This window comes from Euprymna scolopes, chromosome 2 (assembly GCF_053919585.1).
Source record: "Euprymna scolopes isolate OS-2025 chromosome 2, ASM5391958v1, whole genome shotgun sequence".
Classification (NCBI taxonomy): domain Eukaryota; kingdom Metazoa; phylum Mollusca; class Cephalopoda; order Sepiida; family Sepiolidae; genus Euprymna; species Euprymna scolopes.
This window is the reverse complement of record NC_136483.1, coordinates 105,409,659-105,425,468: the sequence shown is the minus strand read 5'-3', so window position 1 is coordinate 105,425,468 and position 15,810 is coordinate 105,409,659. Positions and strand designations below refer to the sequence as shown.

Below are 15,810 nucleotides of genomic sequence, written 5' to 3'. Positions count from 1 at the left end.
TCTTATTATTTATCTTCTTCGGACACAACAATTTCACCATTAAAATCCTCACTCATTGAAGGCGATCATTTGTTCTGCTTGGGCCGAGTTGGACAAAGTGGTGCAGTGTTCTTGTACTTTAGTAACAAACCAGGTTTAGAGGTTGCGGCACATTGCAAAGCAAAAAGTGGCCATTTTGAAATTTGATGTTACTTTAGTTCTGAATACTTCTAAAAAATTCCGTTGATCCCTTTTCTCATTATCGTTCTTGTTTTCTTTAAATTCAATTTTTTCATTGAGTAAATGTTTTTAGTTGTCCTGTATGTTGGAAAATGTCTATGCTACTTTAGTCACTGCCAATTCATATTGAATACAATTCTCAGAGAATGTGGATGTTGACCAAGACATGCCACTTCCTCCTAAGAAAATGTCCTGCACTTATGGTGTAACTTGCGGATTTTGTATTTTAAACATATGGAAATATAGATCAACATATAAAAACATCTGAAAAGTAATTTTTTTTCACTGAAATATGCTCATTTATGAAAATAATAGTGAAAATAATTTTTTTATTTTTATAAATATACAATAAAATAGAATAGACATCATGGAAGGTTTTCCCTTTTTTTTTTTTACAAGTAGTCAAACGATTGTTTTTTTAACATACATATTTATTGAATAAAATGTACACTTGTCCAAAAAAATATGAATTTTTAAATCAAAAATTTTAATATTTATATTTTATAAACATCTTGGAAGGCTTTCTTATTTTAAAATATATATATATATATATATATATATATATATATATATGCTGATGTAACTGGGAACGTAATAGAACAGTGACTGGGTAGGATGTAACATAGTGGGGTGATATATCTGAGGTACACGATGAGTGCAGAGCATTTTGTTAAGTGGCTTGTCTCAGTCAACATGCTTTTTCACTCATATCTCATTTTAAATGTTAAAAAAACCCCCAAAAACCTAAAAACAAAAAACAAAAACAAACAAAAAACCAAAAAAATAGCATCCAGAATTCAAGAAAGAAAGGATTACACTCACTTATATATTAGAGTCCCACGGTCCCGAGCATTCATGCGACCCCATTCTCCATTTTCAAAAGCTTCCTGCAAATTTGTTTTTAAAATATAAATATTTTAAATCAATTAAAATATTTCAATGCTTATATCTGAACATTCAGTTATAATGCATATATTTCTGAAGTCTAGTTTTAAATACTTTATCAAATCTGTATAATATTGTGTTTGTTCCTTCCTTAGTCCATATGCCATACTTGAAAAAAAAGATCAAATACAATTTTTGACCACCAAACTGCTTTAATAAAAGTCAATTTTATGAAAAAAAGACCAATCTGACACCCCTGAACAAAAATATGAAAGTAAGCTCCCTTTGATATAGCCCCATTTTTGAATATCACTATAATATAGGATCATTGTTGTAATAATGTGAAAAAGGAATTTGTAGTAATTTCGATATGTAGCAGGTCTTCAGTGAAGAAAGAAGTCAGTGAAACATTACATAAAAAGGGAACATTCAGTAGAAACAGGGCAAAAAAAAAAAAAAAGAATTAAAGTAAATTAAAGATTGTCTCTTACAATGTGATTTTATTATGTGTATTGAACTATGTAGCATAATATTATTTTCCCGGATATTTATTAGTACTTTTAATTTATCTCATTTGTGTCAGTTCTATATTTAAAATACAATGGACACTGTTTTCATAAAAATGTTAAGAAACATATTGACTGCATGTATTGGTTCAAAATAACTAATTTTTAGTGCTATCCAGAAAATATTTGTTGATTGAATATATTTCTTATTCCATGAAATTTCCAGTATATTACTCTCATCACATGATGGTATACAGCTTTCCAAAGAAAGGATCATCACTAATTGACACATACTCACTGTACTTAATATTTTTCTTCTTTAACAATCCTTTTCTTATAAATTATTATAGGAGAGAATCTTGTAATTGAGATCAAGATTTGCTCCTATATGCTGTCAAAAACATGGTATGTGTTTGTTCTTTTTTTTTTTTTTTTGTATTTTCTCATAAGATTTGTTTGCTAAGCGATAAAAAAGAACTGACTATTTTTTGCCTTGATCTCACCTTGAAAAACTTAAAACACCTGTAAAGAATTCTTAAACGAACATTTATTTCTGAAATTTGATTTGGATGTACTTTTAAATCGATAAACAATAATTATCTCTCTCTCAATATATATATATATATATATATAGATATAAAAGTAAAATTGTCTCTGTGTGTGTACATTTCCCTACCAAACTACTCTGTCAATTTTCAGTCTACAGACTCGAGATTTGACATAAGAGGTTTTGAGATTTTGGAAAATCTTTTTAATCTGTTTTCGGCCAGAAATTTGGCTGTCAAGGGGTCAAAGTTCATTGATTTGACCTTTAAAAACTCTACAAAACATCTCTGCCAACTTTGGGTATAAACACTTGAAGCTAGACATGGATCTAACTTTTTAATTTGATTTGAGCTCCAAAAAACAAATGTTAAGGAATCAAAATTGGGGTCAAAGTTAAAAAAATTTGACCTCTACGGTCTCTACTAAATTACTTAGCCAATTTTTGGTCTAAACATTTGAAATTTTACATAAAGTGTATTCAGACATAAGGCATTTTTGTCCGAAAATTTGACTGCCAAGGGGTCAAAGTTCAAAAGATTTGACCTTTACGGTCTCTAGCAAACTATTCAGCCAATTTTGGGTTTAAACATTTGAAATTTTACATACAGGGTATTTAGACATGCAGCAAGCTTTTTAATCAGTTTTTGGGCGAAAATTTTGCTGCCAAGAGATCTAAGTTGAAAGAGTTAACCTTTGCAGACTCTACCAAACTCCTCTTCCAATTTTAGGTCTAAACACTTGAAATTTTAGATGTAGGTTACCTGGACATGAGACAAACTTTTTTTAATATATATATATATATATATGATGCACATAAAGTTACAAACAGTACATAGGACCCGAGTAAAGCTGGGCTGAACTGCTAGTATATATATATATATATATATATATATATATATATATATATATATATTTGTACCTGTAAAAAAAAGTTTTTTAATTTTTGTTCATAATATTATTTTGTATTCCTGCACATCACCAATTGAAAACGAATAAAGGAAAGTTTTTATATTTTTTGTATTCTTTTTTATACATTTCCATATATATATATATATATATGTATGTGTGTGTGTGTGTACATATATAAGTGTGTGTACATATATGTATATGTGTGTGTGTGTTTGTACATATATATGTGTGTGTGTACATTATAAATATATATGTACACACACACACACACACAAAATTCAATGAACAAAGAGTATCTGTATCAGCTACTTTTGGGAGCGGGGTATCCATAACTATGCAAAAATGTGAATTATCTAGATAAAGAACTGCAAGGAATTATGTAAGGGAATTAACTGTCTTATTGTGTTTCTAATACTAAAATAAGAGTGAAATTAAAACTACAATGTTCTCAAACTTACATATTTAAAAATTCATACTATATTTCTGATGTCGTTCCCTCTGTCCGTGTATGCAAAACAAAGACCAAAGACAACTTTTCTAAAGTTTTACAAGAAATCTAATGGTCATATTAATTTTGTATTATGTGCGGTGTCTGTTTCTCTAACCGAAGATACAATTGAAAACAAAGCTCTATACCAAGATCAAACAAAACTTTTGAGTAAAATTTTATGAATAATCCAAACGTGGCATTGATTTTACTTTAAGTTTTTAATGGTTAACATTATAGGAATCCTAAAATTTGTTATTGATATTCAAAAGCTTCAAGTGTTTTTGATGCATCTTTAGTCTTTATATCGTCACATTGTGTCAATGTTTCCAATTACGGTACATCAGCCATTTTTGGGGTTTATGAAAATGAAACTGAATGTACCTTTTATATCCTGTTCTCGTGCCCCTTAGCTGTGCCCTGTGTTAATCGCAACTAGAACAAAAACTCTCTCAATCCATAGCAGCAAACAGAAGTCTCATTTCTTATTGGACAAATGAGTTTTATTCAGTCATCATGGTTTTCCTCAGTTGAAGTTGCATTATTATTTCTCATCATTAGGAGAGTTAGGGTCTATTTTTCTATAGTTTTAGCTGCCATTTATTTCTCTCTCTCTTCATCTCAATGAGAACTCTGCCGATCCATATTCTCAGGGAATCAGAGACAGACTTTTTCTGATTTGCTCTCTCTGACTTCCCGAAACAAACACCCAAAGTTGCGTTCCACGAATCATTCTGTGATGTGGCGATCCGTCTCACACCATATCAACAATTGCTCTGCCTGTCCAACCCGTCTCTCTAATTTTGTTATAACATTTTTTTTAGAAACAAACAACCTGCCTGTGCTAATAACTTCTAATCTAAAAGCAATGAACTCCAATTTCTAATTCTATATATTGCACTAGCTACAATTGGCCTATTATACTATTATATGACTGATTGCATTCCCAACATCATAATCCGCTTGAGATGCTAAATCTTCAGACTTGAAGAGACCCTTCTAACAAGGAGACCAAGGATTTGACCACACCCTTTGGCATTCTCTAATCAACCTGATACACAAGTGTCAGTCACATTACTGAGATGGTACAAAAACTGCCGAGAACTTTGTTCATGACATGACTTGGAAGTTGTAGCTGCCCCTCATGGCTTCAGTGTTTTTAATGATTGAACTGTGACCTGATGTGGTATGTTGAAGGGTCAGCTATGGAGAGATGTGGATGGGCTGCCTCAGTATGTGATGCTGGTAATTCATCTCAAGCCGGCTAAATCCGCCCTTGGGTGAATTTCCCCACAGATTTAAATCCTAAAAATTGCTAGTTAGCATTTTTCAAAACAATTTGTAATAAGATTTAAAACAAAACAGTTCAAAGATCAGACTCGCACAGTATTTTTTTATTTTTAAATGATATTTATTTATTTAAAATTTCTAATTTTCAGCTTATACCAAAGAAAGGTTTAGACAATACATTTTTTTTTTCTTACTAGCCATGATAGTGCTTTGGGTTCCGTCTCTAGTTGTCAAAGATAACGGTTGTATAGATCAGTTAAGTGTTTTCACTCGACCATGTGTACACGTGTTAAAATAGATATCCACTGTTTACAAGCATGGTGAAATGAAATTCAAAAACACCATTATGGCTAGTAAAAAAAAAAAAAAAAAAAAAAAAACAAAGTATTGTCTAAACCTTCCTGATGAAAGCTTAGGTATAAGCTGAAAATTACAAATTTTAAATTAATATTTATTTAATAATAAAAATACTTCATGAGTCTGATCTTTTATCTGTTATGTTTTGAGAAAAGAGGGATGATTACCTTGGCAGCCTCGATAGCTCTTTGGACATCCTCTTTTGTAGCTTTTGAAACCTTGCAGATAACCTAAAATAAGAAAAAAAAGTGAAAAACAGATTAGCATAATATAGAGCAGGGTTTCCCAAAGTCGGAGCCACAGAGCCATGGAGCTCCATGAGCGAGGCTGAGGGGTTCCAGAAGCCCTTTCTTAATGCTTTATATGGAAAAATAAAATGGCTGCAGACATTTTATTATTGATCTTTTTTACTGGAAAGAAATATGATACATAACTACAGGTGTAAAGAGTTTCAAGATGGTTCATGAAAAAGTACATAAAAATAAATTTACAAAAAATGCAACAATTTTTGATTAATCAAAAACAAAAAAAAAATGTTGTAAGCACGAAAATATAGTAAAATCATGAACAAGTTAAAATTTGAAATGAATGTTTTTCATATTTATTTTAGAAATTATCTTGTTAGTGCTCTGCAAAAAACCTTTGTCCTGCTAAGGGGTTTAATGATGTCTTGAAGTTTGGAAAACACTGATATAGAGTAACATTGGATAGAAAACACTTTGAATGTATAAGTATCTTTTTTTAAGTAGCTCAGGGGAGATAACACACTTTATTAGTACACTCTTCTGTAATTAAGGTAAATAATACTATCTCACTTATTCTTACTTAATCATTTAATTTTCTCCTAATTATGTTTGAAATCCCTATTTACTTACCTCCTTACAAGGGCCAAATTAGACACAAGTCAGTTTTTAATGTGGAGAAAATCCTAGTTCTCCCCCCTCCAAAAAAAAAAACGGGCACTCTAAATTGGAATAAAAATTACAATTGCATCAGTCTAGAAAGACCTTAATTTTATTGAACAAAGACAGAACGGATACTAAACTTTGAAAAATTTATGTATTTCTGAAAAATACAAAAATAAATTAGGCACCAGGCCATTCAAAAGTATTGGGGTAGGGATCTATGGTCATTCTTGCCACTGTACCTTATATATGTCTATCATTTTCCTAGCTAGAATCTTCAATCACCATTTTAATACATTCGCTCCGGGGGTTGTTCTACTTAAGATTCACCAAATTGATTTTCCGACTAAATATTGCTTTTGATTATCATTTCCTGGGGGTACAATTGAAAACAAAGACCTATATAAAGATCAAAAACTTTTCCAGAGTAAGAAATCCCATGGTGATATAAATTTTGTATTCGGGTTTTTTTACAATAATATTGTGGGGTATGTGTTTATGCTAGACATCCATCCAAAGATGTAATATTATTTTTTAATTTCTGAAATAAAGATAAAAATGGTAATATGATGTTCAGAGTTGGGAACCTGAGTACAATCTATTTTCATTGCTTGTTAAGAAAGAGTCGACAGATTGATTTGTTTTTAAATATGTGGTTTTAAACAAAAACAGTACTTACTTGTCATGTCAAAAATAATATAACCAAAAATTATGAAACTTCATTGAATAAAAAATTATTTATAGTTAAAAGTAATTTCTATGGAAAATTGATGAAACACTTTGAAGATTGTGAATGCAAAAGAATATACTTATCTCCCTTTTCGCTTCTTTAATGGTGGATGCTTTGTTTTAGCTGATAGTGATAGACTATTTTTTACTAAAAACACAGTAGTAGTTATTCTACTCAATAAATTTTCTTAAATTTTGGATATATTACTATTTTTGACATGGCAAGTAAGTACTGTTTTTGCTTAAAACCACATATTTAAAAAAAAAATTGATCTGTCAACTCTTACTTAACAAACAACCTATTTTTTTTTTAACTTGTATGTTCTCACTTACAGCGTGATATGTGCATCTGCGAGCCAAAACACTTTAGAGAAGAACAACACTTTCTGCCCAAAGGTTTTCCACGAGTTTATAAACAAGCCCGTTTAAGATGTCAATGTGACAAGATGTTATACTCTCTTCTCACCTCTTGTAATCGCTCTGCTGGATGAGATGAAGTAAACAGACTCAATTTTATTCCTATAGTACATGCATGTCTGCATAGACCCAACTTATTCTGTATTCTTGTTTCTATAACTTTTCTGGATCATGTTTTGTGTTGATGAAATTGCTGATCAAAATTTATTTAAATTGTAGGGAAGAAGTTTGTCGTTTTTTAACCAAAACTTGGTGACCCTTTTCGCCATATCAAGCAAGGTCAGTAGGATGGATACAGACACAGTGACCCTCCTAAAAAATTGTGATGCAACAAGTTTCTTCCTTCTTTGCAAAGTATATACTAGTGGAACCTTGTAGAAAATTCCGCAGTGAATTCTACATGAATCTATATAATTTATTGTTAATAATATTTCTTTTGAAATAATAAATCCCTGTCAGTGACACTACTGTATGTATGGCTCTGGCCAGTCTTGACAGATACCCACTTTAAGAATGCCTATGTGATTGTGAGGCAGGGGTTGCACAATCTCCAACCATGCCTCTACTGAGGTGGTGTTGCTGGATTGCAGTAGCAAAGAGAAATCCAGAATGATAGGAAACAATACCAAGATAAGCAGAGAGCACATAGAGCACCTGGTATGACCACCCATTTTAACACTGACTAGATTCAACATTGCTTAACTTTGGTGATCTAATGGGAATTGATGTGTCAGTGTAATTATGCCATAAGCATCAATACTAATTAAGAAAAAAAAAGTAAATTTTTTTTCTTCGGTACAAATAATTACTATTATCAGCTAAATATTCTTTAAATAAATAAAACGAATATGCATTTATTCTACAAATTCTTTTTAAAACAAATATTTTTTGTCTTCTTGTCATAAATATAATTGTCAACCAATTATTTTTCATTTCAATAAAACGCATGTCACTCAGAAATGCATTCATTTTAAATTGTATGGTTGATGTTACAAAATAATTTTGTTTTGGAACAGTTCATATTAAAATGAGTAACGTTGGAATTATTTACCTTAGTGACATCAGATTAATCACCAGCTTATCAGACCAGACAATCTCATTTAAAAAATAAACTGTGGTGTGTGAAAAGTGGTAATGTATTTATGTATTTGAGAGAAGCTGTTTGTTTGGAATCAAAGGAAATAATATTTTTAATAGAGATGAAATATTTGCATAGTTTTTTGTTAAACATGCTTTAGGAAGTGCTGTACTTTTGATTTGTTTTTTGGTGAATGTGAACGACTTGTTTAAGAAGTGGTTTGTTATTTTCTGATCGAAACAGTAGTGCACGAGAAAGTCAACTTTCTTTTATTATATAGTAGATATAAACTTTCTTTTATTATATAGTAGATATAAACTTTCTTTTATTATATAGTAGATATAAACTTTCTTTTATTATATAGTAGATATAAACTTTCTTTTATTATATAGTAGATATAAACTTTCTTTTATTATATAGTAGATATAAAAACTTGTAAACCGTTTTCATGCTAGTACTAGTACTCTTCTTCAGGTGCATAAAACTAGAAATTCAGGAGCAAAGTTTAGGATCTGTTCTGATAGTACACATCTTTTCTGTTCACCATCAAGAAAAAAAGAGAAATCATTCTAAACCGAGGCAATTTTTATTTTGGTTCCAATCCAGAGTATTCCTTTTTGGGAGACTGAATTTTCTCCATATTAAAAACTATGTGGGGAGGCAAGTAACTAGAGACTTAGCACATTACTAACAACATTAGTCAAAACGATATTGGCTAACAAACTTTTTCATGAAAAATATTTTATGCACAAGTGTACAACACCTCTTGCACTAAATAAATATTACTAACTCATCACTTCAGCCTTCAGAGGATTGTTTCCCCCCTTCAGCTTATCTCTCATCCACTGCTTCTAATATAGCAATAAATAAGTCCCAGGATTAACCAATAAAACGAACTTTTCGGCAAAAAATTTGACAATGTTCATCAACAGTCTCTTTCTAAAATGATACACAGATTTCAACTGTAGAACGATTTGCCTTCAAAATATGCCTCATTTTCCAATATCGCTTCTTCATTGAAGTCAAATCTCTTTCCCTGAAGCATTCTTTTGAGATCTGCAAACAGCCAGTAGTCACTGGGAGTCAGATTTAGAGAATAGTCTGGGTGAAGAAGCAATTCTAAATGCAATTAATCTAGCGAGACCTGTGAAAATTCCAGAGCAGCATCTTTCATACGTAATATATTGCTGCTGGCGTTGTGTTAACGTTCAGCATGAATTAAGACCTCACAATATTATCATAACCCTTTTGTTAAAGCTGTAAAAGTTTATCTGAGTAATCTGATTAATATAGTGTATGGTTATTACGGTTTATCTTTAATACCTTTACAGGAGTGTATGTATGTATTCCATCTTTAAATAGAACAGATATTACCCTTGAATCCTAGCCAGAAGATCAAGAAAGGTATATTTTAGTTTCACATAACGGCCCAAAAGCGACATTATATTTTTTTAATTTAATTTTTTTTTTTTACCTTGCGTCTTCTGTGATTGGGAGATCCTATTTATTAAGAGAGAGGATGAAGGGTGGTAGCATACAGCGAACATTACATTAGCATCTCTATATTAATGTTCATGGTATGTTGTTGCTTTCTGTCCTCCTTTTAAATAAATAGTATCTCACGATTGAATAAATTATAATCTGAAAACCGTGACACATGTATGTACATACGTTAAAGGTACTATGATATAAATATATAGATGTGGATTGTACAAACTATTGTTCTCATCTTCGTTATTTTCACAACATTTCGACTGATGCACCTCCAACAGTCTTCACGTGTATATTCACAATGGATGTTATTGGTGAATGATGAGGGAGGGAAGAATGTTTTTATTTTTCCAGCAAACATAGTTGTTAGAATTCAAATGCAAAGAGTGTCGAGTCTATTTTTTTTTTTTTTTTAATATAAATTCGATTTTGTGTAATGTTACTGATAAACACTAATAACATCTTTTCAGTAGCACCATACTTGAATCTATACAAAAGGAAATGAACTCAACGCTTTTTATGTTTGAATTCTAACGACGATGCTCGTTGGGAAAATAACATTATTTTCCCTTTTTTTACCATTCACATCTATTGTGAATATACACCTACAGAAAGTTGGAGGTTGTATCAGCCAAAATGTTGTGAGAATAACAACCAAGTAAAGAACAATAGTCCTCACAATCTAAATAATACAAAAATTTATCAATTCTTATATTAAAAATACAATAACAGCAATTCATCTAGTTTTGCCATTGTTGCAATCAACTTATGACATGGTGCAGTGTCTTGGTGAAAGAGCATTTTTCCTTCTTCATTTGCAGCCATGTTTTGGTTATTTCTTCCTTCAAATGTACCAATAATAATGCTATATAATAATTGCAAGGTAATTTATGAACAAAATACCTTACATATCCCAAAATATGAAGGTTAAAATCTTGCCTGCTGATGTTTGTGTCTTTGGTCATTGGAGACGGTTTTTACCTGCTGCAATTCAATCATGTGACTGCCAATTTGATTTTGGAGAAAAGTGGTGGATTCAGATTTCATTGTCACATATTAATAGAAAACTCCTATTTGAGATAGTCGCAAACAATGCTCTGAATCGTGAATGCATTGTTGTTTTTGATCGACTAGGAGCAAATGCAGCACCCACTTTAAACACAACTTTCTCATTGAGAAATTTTCATGCCTTTAATAAGTTTCCAGCCTTTTTTTTTGTACAGACATTTAAAATTGTCGTAGACTTTTGAAAATTCAGTGTGTTATTGCAATGAGATGACTGACCAATTTTTATGATTTCAGGTTCAAATAAACAGCTACAACAGAAATTGGAATACACTCTACCAAAGCTTGATTGTCACAGCTGGTAAATTTCAAAAATGCAATCTAGACATGAGGACATTTTAGAAAAACAATATGTAATAAAATTCTGTTTTAAACTTGGAAAAAATACCACAGAAACATACAGAAGGCTTCAGATTGCTTCTGGGCCATCTGAAGCATCAGTTTTTGAATAGCATAAGAGATTCAAGGAAGGCAGGGAGTCTGTGAGGGATGATATGAGGGGTGGGAGGAGTAAGGAAATAATAACACCAGAGTTGATTGGTCAAATAAGGAATTTCATGGATAAGGACTTGTGTGTCTATGGAGACAATAAGTGCACAGTTTGATGCCAGTGTGGGAACTGTACAAATAATTATTTGCGAGGAACTGAAGATGCGAAAGATTTGCGCGAATTTTGTCCCAAGGGTGCTCAGAGAAGATCAGACTATTTGACCAAGATGGGCATCAAGACAGTTTCTCACCCTCCCTATAGTCCAGACCTTGCTACCTGTGACTTTTGGTTTTTCTCTAAGCTCAAGGAAAACCAAGGAGGCTGTCATTAGGAGACAATTGAGGAGATGAAAGAGGCTGTGATGAGGGTCATTGACATGCTCACACTAACCTAATCCCAACTCACATCAAAGGACTTCCATGGGTCCTTCCAGAAGTTGTTGGACCAACAAAACAGGTGTATTGCAGCCAGAGGAGAATATTTCGAAGGGGACTAGAGTTTCATGTGTGTGCTATCAATAAAAGTGCCCATACAAAAAAAGTCTGGAAACTTATTTAAAGGCGTCTCATAATGAATACACTACCTTCTGAGGTTTTCAACTACTCTGCTATATAATGCATATTCAATTTACAATTGGCCAAAACAAATTTATGGACGTTTTTAGATGTTTTCTAGAACAACCCAAGTGTTCAACATCATTTATGCTTGTATGACTGTTTTTCAAGTTAGTATACTTCATTTTAACCATTGTTTCTGATGGAACAGAGTCTGAATAACATTTATCAGCTATTGCTTTGCTTGAAGAGTATTCTTTCCAATCAGAAAGCAATACCTTAACATGCAAAATTCATATTTTTTTCCATTGCTTTGAAAAATTTGCAACAGTAGCTTCCTGTAAATAACTAATTTATAAACTAATATTCAAATTTTGACATGTGCCATTTAAAGGTTAGTACTTTATAAGAATGTGGACCTTTTTTTTTACTGGTGGTGCCCTCTATATGTTAGGGCCAGAACTTATTGAGTGATCTGTTAAATATGTTATTCACATTTACTCAAGGGGAAATTGGTCATTCATCTCTCTTCGGATTTCAGGAGATGACCATCACAATTCCATGGAAACAAATGTTCTGTCCAAAGAGAATCACTTACACTTTCATCTGCTGGGTTGATGGTATCATATACATCACCATTGGAAGCGTCGACAAATTCATTATCGATGAAACACTGATGCGGGAATGAAATATCCATATTGTTAACGTGCAGTTTAACCTGGTAAGGAAAGAAAGAAAATTATAGTTTGGGAATCAAACTAAAATGAATATTGATCCAATATTTCTATATTGAAAAGCTCTAGAATTTAAGGTATAAAAAATCATTTTTGAAAACAAATTCGATTTTAAAAGATTATTTTTTGATTTTTCTATAAATAAAAGCGGTACTGGTGAATATTGTGAACCAGGTGTATCTCAGCATTTGCTCGGCTTGATCAGAACATGATGTCAACAACTGGATTATGCCAATAAAATCATAACAATACTGCATAAAAGAAAAGAGCAAAATGAATAAATGTAAAATGTAGAAACCATAAACAAAAAATAAAAGACCTACTGTAATTTGGTGTTTTATTATTCATTTTTTTTTTTTTTTTTTAAATAGTAACTGTCAAGAAAAGGTTAGAAAAAACAAAAAATTAATTTGGGGGTGGGGGAGTCAAATAATTTTAAGGAAATGTTTTAAAAAGGTTTAAAGAAATTTTTTTTTTGTTTTTCCAATATATTTTTCCATTTTTTTATGCTTTAAAGTTTTGTTTTTTTTTGTCAAGGAAAACTGGAAACAAAATTGTTTTTATTTTCAAAGTATTTTTTTAATAAAAAAGATTTATTGTTGTTTTTTAAAATTGGAAGAAAAGATTTTAAAAGATTCATTATATTGGTACTGTCCATGATTTGCATGTAACAACTAGATGTCCCACAGAGTGAAAGCTCTTGTAAAGAAATTTTGCTCATGGAAGTTCAGTTTGGATTTAGGTATATACAGGAAGAAACAAAAGTTCTTTGTAGTGGTAGTAGATGGACGAGTTCTTGCTATGAATGTTTTATGGGGGTGAAGAACCAGAGAATCAACAATGAAAATAATGATAGAGTAGAGACTGATTAGAAACCTGTCTTCTTTGAGAAGGAGACTGTAGGTAAGTTACACTCTTCTGGAGGTTAAAGGTTCATTCTTAATGATTCCAAGCTGGCAGATCAAAATTTTGAATATATAACCATGATTTAATTTGACCTTGCAAACTATTACTTCAAATTGATTTTCCCCACTTGTAAACATTAAATATGTCTTTTCTAAAAATAAAAAAAAAAATGAAAATCTCGTGTTGCAAAATATTTTGATAGAATTTTACTGGATATGAACACAATGATTTGGGCGATTACATTTATAGCTAGGGGTCATCATCATCATCATCATATAAATTATATTATTGGATTTAAAATAACTGAATCAGGTACGCTGAAGTGCTTTGAATTTTTCAGTATAGCTTTTCATCTTGACACGAGAAAAGGGACAACACTGATTATCCTGACTGGATTAATGCCACCATTTTTTTTATTTGGAATTTTTTTTACAATTCAAAGCTTATCTTACTGGCTTGATACTGATAATTTTTGCAATTGGGTAATTTTCTTTTGCCATAACTTTTTGGATCATTTTTTTTGTTACAAAATTGCTCTCCACTCAAAAATGATGATGAAAATAAATGATGGAATAAGAAATGAAATGGACAATGAAATAAATGATGATGAAATTGGTCTTAAACAAAAAAAATGTTTGTTTTTACTAAAACTTGAAATTGCTTTTCTACACAATAAGAAGTCTGCATGAATTACAGTTAAAATCATATTTACTGTGGTTTTCAACGATTATTATCTTGAGAATCGGTTAATATTTTTGCAAACACCAAGAAGAATGTTCGCTCACCTCATCAAAGACAAGTGGTTCCTCATCAGTAATTCCTCTGCTGCGCAACACCACATAATTGCACAATTCCTGGAATGTTGTGTTCATGTAGACATGCTCATTCTCCAAACTGACACCTGAACAGTTTTCTTTGATTTCTTCTACTAAACTGAAAATAAAAAATATTAGTGGAACATAAGCAAACACATGCACTCTTCTATCCGCAAGTATGAAAAAGACTTGCTTCACATATGTGCAAGGTTCAGAAGGAGGTTTTTATGCTTTTTTTTAGTCGATTCTTCAGAAGTATATACGTAGGTAAGGATAAAGCAGGTAAACAAAAAAGCTGACAGAGTAAACTGAAAAAAAAGTTTGATTTGTTAAAAAATATTTTGTGCAACTACACTATAATAGCGAAATTCAGAAAACGAAAAAATTGATTAAAAAAACAATAACAATTGTATCTACTGACTTTTTGCGCCAATTTTAACTAAAAGCAATGAAAACTTAATTGGCATGTCAAAAGTACTTAAATATTACTGCATTATTTAAAAAAAAAAAAATGACTTTTCAATCTTTATTGTAAAAAACCGTCACCATTTTTCTTTGTATACATGTGGCATAATTACAAGGGAAGTAACTCGGTTATGCTAAAAACGAAGTATTTATTATTGTTAACGCATAATTTATTAAAAACATCGGCAATAGTTACACACTATTTACCTCCTCTTAGAACTTTCCAGTGTTTTTAGCCAAACATTTTATTTTCGCTAATTTTCATCAAAAAATATTTTCTTTACTAATTTTTTTCTACCTTATCGTTTTTCATTACTATAATCAAATTTTACAGAATAAATATAGAAAAAACTATATAGTCATAACTTTTTGGATCATGTATACATACCGGACAACATCCATCGAGCCTGCTCCAGCCTTGAAAAAGTCGGTTGTCTCTTCAATTTCAATATTCAAAATTGCCTTCCAAACTTTCTGCAATAATATTTTAGAATAAAATATTAAAACTAAAAAGAAATCTTTTTTGTTTCAAATAAAATTGACAGCATAAAATAATATTTTATCTCGTATGAAAGCAAAATGTTGGGCGTTCTGTTGTTACACAAGGTGCCTTTAATAAGGTTCCAGCCTTTTTTGTACAGGCATTTAAAATTGTCATAGACTCTTGAAAATTCAGTATGTTATTGCTATACATCTTATGGGTCCAAATGAACACCCTACTAAAGCCTAATTGTTATAGCTGGTGAATTACAAAAATACAATCTTGACGTGAGAACACTTTACGAGACCGATATGCAATAAAATTCTGTTTTAAACTAGGAAAAAATTCCACAGAAACGTATGGAATGCTTCAGACTGATTTTGGACCATCTTGCATGAGTCGAGCATCAGTTTTTGAGTGGCATAAGAGATTCAAGGAAGGCAGGGAATTTGAGATATGAGAAGAGGTGTGGGAGGAGTAA

At 31.3% G+C, this 15,810-nt stretch overlaps 1 protein-coding gene across 3 annotated transcripts in view; it reads right to left on the bottom strand.

The window, feature by feature from the left end:
* LOC145293959 (cytosolic 10-formyltetrahydrofolate dehydrogenase-like) overlaps nt 1-15,810 on the bottom strand; it is a 143,151-nt gene that overhangs the window by 45,025 nt on the left and 82,316 nt on the right. For all 3 annotated transcript variants that reach the window (XM_080140852.1, XM_080140843.1, XM_080140834.1), the window contains exons 9-13: nt 15,237-15,322; nt 14,354-14,501; nt 12,527-12,646; nt 5,367-5,429; nt 1,042-1,106 (exon numbers count right to left, since the gene is read on the bottom strand). In XM_080140852.1, coding sequence (XP_079996978.1) covers nt 1,042-1,106; nt 5,367-5,429; nt 12,527-12,646; nt 14,354-14,501; nt 15,237-15,322 — 482 coding nt within the window. The remainder of the gene's footprint in view (nt 1-1,041; nt 1,107-5,366; nt 5,430-12,526; nt 12,647-14,353; nt 14,502-15,236; nt 15,323-15,810) is intronic.